Genomic DNA, 7,977 nt, shown 5'->3' on the forward strand with positions numbered 1-7,977 from the left:
GAGCGTGCCGCTTGTAGAACAGCGTAAAGTAGCGAGCGTGCAGCTTGTAGAAGTAGCGAGCGTGCAGCTTGTAGAACAGCGTAAAGTAGCTTGTAGAAGTAGCGAGCGTGCAGCTTGTAGAAGTAGCGAGCGTGCAGCTTGTAGAAGTAGCGAGCGTGCCGCTTGTAGAAGTAGCGAGCGTGCCGCTTGTAGAAGTAGCGAGCGTGCAGCTTGTAGAACAGCGTAAAGTAGCGAGCGTGCAGCTTGTAGAAGTAGCGAGCGTGCAGCTTGTAGAAGTAGCGAGCGTGCAGCTTGTAGAAGTAGCGAGCGTGCAGCTTGTAGAACAGCGTGAAGTAGCGAGCGTGCAGCTTGTAGAACAGCGTAAAGTAGCGAGCGTGCAGCTTGTAGAAGTAGCGAGCGTGCCGCTTGTAGAACAGCGTAAAGTAGCGAGCGTGCAGCTTGTAGAAGTAGCGAGCGTGCAGCTTGTAGAAGTAGCGAGCGTGCCGCTTGTAGAAGTAGCGTATGTATGAACTCGTCATAAGTGCAGGTAGCAGAGGTAGCGTGGGTGCGGCTGACCCAGGGCCCCAGCTGGGTAGGGGCCCCCTACATGGGCCTCAGGCATTGCGCCAGTTGCTTTTAAATACGGCACAAGAGAGTTGCATGCAGGAACCTACCAATGAGAACACAGCCGTTCTTATCAAACTCTTCACTCCTGGTTTCAATAGCAAACCACCACAAGAATGACAATTACAAACAAAAACACTATATTCTAAGCAGACACGTTAAAAAAAAACAAAAAAAAAAAACATACATCACAAAGTAACTTTTGTATTTCAAACAAATAGGCAAAACTCCCTTCACCGCCATGCATCATGGGAATTCTGAGGGATGGACTTAAAATCCAGCGCTCCTTCTCTGCTGCTGATTGGCTCTCCCCTTCTTCCACCTGTCAGTTTTGGGGAAAACCCGCACAGATAGAGATGCAGCCGATAAAAAATTGTCCTGTAAAATGTTCAGTCACCAAGAAAAACATTTAGTTGCACTCGACAGATTTTTGGGCGCACTCCGGAGCCCTGTGTATATTTCACATGATGTTCCAGTAACGTTGATGATTCTTAGTCTGTGTCAAAATGGGCTATACTGCTGCCTCAGCAGGTGTCCAACAGGACAGCGAGGCATCGAGTGTTGTTCCAAATGGCTCCTCCTGTCTCCTGCCTTCAAACTGCCCCGTAACGCCCGGTTCTGAATTCTTGATGCTGCGTATTACCCAGAAATCAGCGCGGCTACGGCAGTTTACAAAAAATTGCCAAGATAGCAGACAAACAAGCCGAATTCGTATACAAATTACACAATACAAATTTTTTGTAGTTTTCTAGCTTCGATTATTAAAAAGTTAGCAAGAACTAAACACTGAACTATCATATGAGCCCGTGAGTGAAACCAAGTTTGTTCAGTACGATTTCGGAGGCGTCTGTTAGCCATTTGGATAGTGGACCTTGGGTTAGGGGTAACCCTAACCTTGGACCCTTTGCTAAGGCATGACAGCGTGCCTGTTGATGGCGTGCTGACGTCACACGTTGCCGTAAGGGCTGCCCTAGAAGGCTGTTCAAAACCAAAGTTAACAGAGATGCCTTCGCTTGAAAGTGATACCTGCTGAGGCAGCGAGGCAGCTGCCTTCTGTTTCGAACACAGCCGCAGACTCAACCCTCGTATAAAGGCAGTGTTGTTGATCCTTCTCTTCTGTTGTCAGGGTGTCACAATGGCGAGTTCTCTGCTGACAGAAGACCAGCTTCTGTGCTCCATCTGTCTGGATGTCTTCACTCTTCCAGTCACGTTACCATGTGGACACAACTTCTGCAGGAAATGCATCTCACACCATTGGGATGTTAACGTCCCGTGTCACTGCCCGATGTGTAAAGAGAGATTTGATGCAAGACCTAATCTGCGGACCAACATCTTCATCTCTGAGATGGCAGCTCGTTTCAGACAATCAGCGGTAAGTAAAGCAAGCAGCAGCAACTCAAAAGTAAGGGTAAAGGTTAAGATGTCTTTATTTTATTTTATTTATTACTTTATTGACACGTACACGTAGTGAAATTCATTCTCTGCATTTAATCCATCTCTCAAGGGAGCAGTGGGCAGCCACTGTGCGGCGCCCAGGGACCAGATCTATGCTAATGTCCGGCCAATGGCACTGACTGAAGAACCAAACATGTGGAGGGAAACTGGAGCACCCGGAGGAAACCCATGCAGACCCGGGGAGAACATGCAAACTCCACACAGAAAGGCCGGGACGACGAGCTGTGAGGCCACAGGGCGATCCCCCAGGCCACTGTGCCGCCCAAAGCCTCAAGTTGCCAAACTAGGAGACGTTTCCTGCGATGAATGCAGTGGAATCAAACTGAAAGCCCTGAAGTCCTGCCTGGCGTGTCTGACGTCCTACTGTGAGACTCACCTGAAGCCTCATCTGACCTCGTCGGGCCTGAAAAGGCACCAGCTGGTGGACCCGGTGAAAAACCTGGAAGACAGGATGTGTCCGACGCACGATAAACCGCTGGAGCTGTTCTGCAGGACGGACCACACGAGTGTCTGCGTGCTCTGCACGGTTTTAGACCACAAGTCCCACATGTTTGTTCCTCTGAAAGACGAGCATGGAATGAGGAAGGCCATGCTGGAGAAGACAGAAGGCAAAATGTGCCAGATGATCCAGGAGAGGCGGCGGAAGATTCAGGAGGTGACCCTGTCAGCAAAGCTTAACAGGGAAGCTGCAGACAGAGGGATGGCAGGCGGGGTTCAGGTCTTCACTGATCTGATGCAGTTTCTTGAAGGAGGTCTCACCGAACTCATCGAGACGATTGAAGAGAAGCTGAAAGCAATGGAGCGAAAGGCTGGAGGCGTCATCACAGAGCTCGAACAGGAAATCAATGTGCTGACGAAGAGATGCACTGAGGTGGAGCAGCTCTCCTGCTCAGACGACCACTTTCACCTTGTCCAAGGTTTCTCGGCCCTGAACACCGCTCCACCCACGAAGGACTGGACCGAGGTCAGAGTCTGTCAGCCGTTATATGAGGAGCTGGTGAGGAGAGCTGTGGTGGGAGCCATGGACAGGTTGCAGGAGACGTTCAGAAAAGAGAAAAAGAAGCTGCTCGAGGCCGAGCTGAAGAGGGTCCAGAAGTACGAAGTGGAAGTGACTCTGGATCCTCAAACAGCAAGTCCCTGGCTCATCCTGTCCGGCGACGTCAAACAAGTCAGTCTTGGAGACACGAAGAAGACTCTCCCAGACAAGCCCAAGAGATTCTACCCGGGCGGGGGAGTCTTAGGAAAGCAGAGTTTCTCCTCAGGAAGATTTTACTATGAGGTCCGGGTGAAGGAGAAGACAAAGTGGGACTTCGGTGTGGTCAAAGAGTCAATCAACAGGAAGGGGAAGATCACCAAGAGCCATGACAGTGGGTTCTGGATACTGAGCGCGAGGAAGGGAAATGAGTACAAAGCTCGTGGCGGCCACGACGTTCCCCTCAGTCCGACGAGGCGTCCTGAGAGGGTCGGGGTGTTTGTGGACTATGAGGAAGGTCTGGTCTCCTTCTATGATGCCAATGTTGCAGATCTGATCTTCTCCTTTACGGACTGCCGCTTCACTGAGAGACTCTACCCATTCTTCAGGCCCAGCCACACCAGAGTAGACTCCGCCCCTCTTATCATCTCTCCTGTCAATCACACTAATTAGATCCAATCGTTCAGTGTCTCTTCATCTTTATCTTCCTTTCATCTGGTTTTTGTCCCCTTATGTCACTCCCTGATCAGCTGATGTGTGCTGCACATGATTCATATGATCTGTCACTACCCAGAACCACCTAACAAGCCAACCCGTTCTCACTCTTGACCATGGGCAAGAGCCGTCGGCGTCCGTTTGTAACGCAGTGGGGGAAGCCCTTAGCATCAGTTTTGAATGCTAAAGGTAAGTGTAGGATTATATTTAACAGAAAAGTCAGAGTAAGGAGGTGGTTGGGGTGGATGGAGGGTCAGAACCCCAAGTTTCAACCAGGAGACCGGGGTTGGGTTCTCGTGTGAAACTACAAGTCAACATTAACCCCTTGACGGCTGAATTTATTTACAATTATATAAGAAAATGTATTATTTCTACCGTTCTGTACTATTTTATTTGCATTCAGGCTGATGTTAAATTAAGTGGAAATTGTTTATTTGTCTATAAACATATAAATTCAGGTATGATGTAGGTATGACGCAAATTAGTGGCAAGAGGCACAAACGAGAAACCAAAGCTTGCAAAAGATTCCTATCTGTTATGACCCTGGGGTCATATTTTATATGCATTTCTCTCTCACCCTGCACTGTCAGCTGTTCTCCTCCCTTAGAGTGTGTGTGAGTCTATGCAGGTAATGGAGAACAGGTAGGCACACTGGATTGGTCCTGCAGAGCTGATTGCTGCCTCCTGATTGGTCACCTGGATGACAGCAGCCATTTTAAGCCCCGCTGACAGGAACTCCCTGTTAGTGCCAGATCCGTACCGCCAGCAAGAGCCGTTCTTCAGTCAAAGAAGGTCACCGCAAATCTGCCTCTTCAAAATGATCCAACTAAATCTTTCATATCGAGATAACAATGCTTTTTAATCTGGAGATGAAACTGTTCACTATGATGTAATAGGACTATACTTTAGATATTAAAAACCTTATTCAACAGAACATTTTAACATTTTTAATAATGTCAGCAATCTCACAAGCAGCTAGGGTTAGCCAGTCGACATGCATACAATCGCTGACTTAGGTTTAGGCACACACCCTGATGGTTAGGGTTAGAATAAGATACTGCAGGAAGCAATGCATTTTATACTAACGTAGCTACCTAGCTAGCTACTAGTGCTTCCGGTCTAGACGGGGCGTCTCATTCAGACGTACCCGGAGTCGTCCCATGCGGACGCCGAAGGGTACCTTTTGCATCAAATAACGCTAATAAAGCGTAAGTATTTGATGCCCTGAGATGAGAACAGACAACAACACACAAATAATCATCAACAGGCACATTTGCGGTAACCTTCTTTGACAGACAGGACCCCTTTTGCGCACGTAAAGAACGGATCTTGCTGGCGGTACGGATCTGGCACCGACACTCCCTTCTCTCTCTCTGCCATTCCCAACCCGAGCCTGTGTGTCACGTCTGTGTTAGTCGTGAGTAGAGAACTGTTGTGATCGTACGAGACTTTGTAAGTCAACCTCTGTAGTGAACTTTGAATAGCTTTGTAATTCTGATTATTGTCGTTGACAATCTTGTTTCGTTGGCTTTAGCCATTTTGTTTGTCATATACAGATTTTCTTTGTTGTAGCTGTGTTGTGTCAGCGACTAGCAGATTAGTAGGAGTGAGAAGCCCTTTTTGTTTGCACCATTTTCTCCTGTTTTTGATAATAGAAGCCTAGTTTAGAGCTTTGTCTTTGCTTTAGGAAAGTGTTGGGTTTCTTAGAATGTTTTGGTTGTTGTTTTGGGCGCTGCTCATCTCTGAAGCAAATAAAAACTACTAAATTGTATTTCCTGTGTTCTGGCATTGCTTGAGAATGGGAAGAGTGGGAAGCCACACATTTATGATACATCCAGGATACCCCTAGACCTTTGGACGTAACATATCGAAGATGCACAAACAGGCATTGGGGGAATACATACGCTATCTCGGCTGCAGTCTGAAAGGAAGAGGTGTGATGCGAACTCGTGGCAATCGGCGTCAAGGGGTTTAATATTTTATTTAAGTTACTTAAATTGCGTACGTTACGCAAGTAATGTTATTAACCTATGTGTTAACTGACGTTTGTAGTGATTTTAACCTAAACCATGATTTTTTCCTAAACCTAACCAAAATGCAACGTTTCACAACTGTAACAATGTTCCGTCTAACCGGACGTTGCATATTTATTGTTGCTAACCGTTGTTAACTTGACAGCGGAGCCCTAAACGTCAAAAAACTATGCTAAACGGTACCATGGGCGTTAAAAAGTGACGCCAAAGGGTTTTGACCAAGCGTCCATATGAGAAGAGTTGAGTGAGGTGGAGCTCGAGCATTGAATTTAAAAATGTTGTCATACCTGCTTATTTCTGTATTATAAACCATTAATTAAATTTATAATCTGCTGATTAATGCTAAATAACCGGGTTATTATTATTATGAATATTATAGACATTGCAACACATTTATCTACAGGTTCACCAACACAGTTCACAAGTTGAGCAACTGAATATGATTTATAACAAATCAACATTCATAAAATAGTAGTATTAAAATACACAATGTATTTAATACTATGAGATTTCAGAAGATGCTGATTCACTTGTTTTTCTCCACCATGATGCTTCAGTAAAGACTGAACAGATCAACGCTGACAGTGTGAAAAAGTTCAGGAGGAAAAACAATCCTGCCGGCGTGAACGAGACTCCTCCAGACGAGTGCAACGTCATTTCCTCTTAGGTTTCCACAACGTTTGCTTTAACCTGCAGGTTTGGGGGTTATACCAGGGAGCGAAATGATCCGTGTATCGTTGGTTCTTTGATTATTCCGTTTCATATCCGAAAACCAAAACAAAAAGTAATTTTTTGGGGTTTAAACAGTTTCTTTCCTCCATGTGTTGGATCCCTGCTGGTTTTCACTGATGCGAGGCCTAATCTGCGGACCAATGCGACATTCAGGTTTCTCATGTTTGCGGTCACTTATTGATCAAGTACGTCAGCATCCGGGTAACATTTGGTTTGGGGCTGATCTAAAACACCTGGTTACCTGAGTGATCTATGAAAACACCCAACATGTTTATTAAAGGATTTTGTCGAGGCTACGGTGGCATTGATCACTACGTTACAGCCCCGTACACTTTATAACACAGGAGTACTTTGAAAGAGTGCTGATCTAACCGTTAAAAAAATACACACAGGAAGCTTAGCGCACATGTGGTTCTGACACCGGTCATGAAGAAAACCAAACACAGCTCCTTTGTTTTTCTGTTTCATTAAGTATTTTGATTTTGATGAAGAGCAAACTACAGACGGAGCTAACCGTCTTTCTTTAATTATCTTCTTTTTTAAAGAGATAAGAGTCGAGTGTCATTCAGAGTGAGCCTGCAGAGATGGGTATTGAGTATCGATACCTTAAAAGGGATCAACCGACTCAGTGTCGAAACATCTCCAGTCAAACCAGTACTTCAATCAATACTTTTTGTAAAAAGATCACGTCAAAAAATTATGATTTGTATGGTTTTGCTTGCAGCCAAACACGCAAGCAACACACTGAAGAAAGAAGAGCAGCCTTTTATTTTTCCGTATGTGCCTTCACCCCCTTGTAAGGGCCCGTGTCCACCCAAGTGTTTTTTGCCAGCTGCTCTTCTCAAAATGCCCAGCAGCAGTTTTTTCCGACTGCTTTGGTTGCTATGATGCATTTGTTGAAAGTAGTTCTACCCGACTGTGCTGGCTGTAAACATGTCAACACAGAGTAGCGTCCTCGCTCTGCATGAAGAGAAGGCTGAAGCAGGCGGGTGAGGAAACATCTCGGCGAGTACCGCCAGTTTACTCCAAGAGCTGAGGTTCGACGAAGCCCGGTTGCAGGATAGTAACCGTTGCTATGGTGTGGTGTTTGTCCCGCCCCTCCTCTACTGTGATTGGACAGCTGGGTAAAAAGTGACAGTGACGAGCGCAGCGTTTTTCCCAAAGTTGAAAATTTTTCAACTCTCGGCGACAGGGAAAAATACGCTCAGCGCCTCGTCACGCTGCTGGCATTTTTACCAGCTTATAAAAACGCGGCACTCCCATTGGAATGAATTGTAAAAAGACGCTTTGGTGGACACGGGCCCTGAGTCCATGCTGATTTTAACAGCCGCTCACCTTCGGCTGTTGCAAGTTTCTCACAACAAGCTCGGCTTTCCGTTGGCTTCATCTTCTGGTATCATTTAACACTTCTCTGTACGTTTTTATTTGTTATTTCCGCAGCTCATGTGGTCACTAAACTGTTTCACT

At 46.1% G+C, this 7,977-nt stretch overlaps 1 protein-coding gene and 1 long non-coding RNA gene across 7 annotated transcripts in view; one reads left to right on the forward strand and one right to left on the reverse strand.

The window, feature by feature from the left end:
• LOC123974501 (zinc-binding protein A33-like) overlaps positions 1 to 3,703 on the forward strand; it is a 6,818-nt gene extending 3,115 nt beyond the window's left edge. The window contains exons 2-3 of the mRNA XM_046055261.1: positions 1,730 to 1,975; positions 2,108 to 3,703. Coding sequence (XP_045911217.1) covers positions 1,739 to 1,975; positions 2,108 to 3,703 — 1,833 coding nt within the window. The 5' untranslated portion in view covers positions 1,730 to 1,738. The remainder of the gene's footprint in view (positions 1 to 1,729; positions 1,976 to 2,107) is intronic.
• LOC123974502 overlaps positions 1 to 7,977 on the reverse strand; it is a 16,364-nt gene that overhangs the window by 5,317 nt on the left and 3,070 nt on the right. The window lies entirely within an intron of this gene.

Source organism: Micropterus dolomieu, linkage group LG08 (genome assembly GCF_021292245.1).
Source record: "Micropterus dolomieu isolate WLL.071019.BEF.003 ecotype Adirondacks linkage group LG08, ASM2129224v1, whole genome shotgun sequence".
Classification (NCBI taxonomy): Eukaryota; Metazoa; Chordata; class Actinopteri; order Centrarchiformes; family Centrarchidae; genus Micropterus; species Micropterus dolomieu.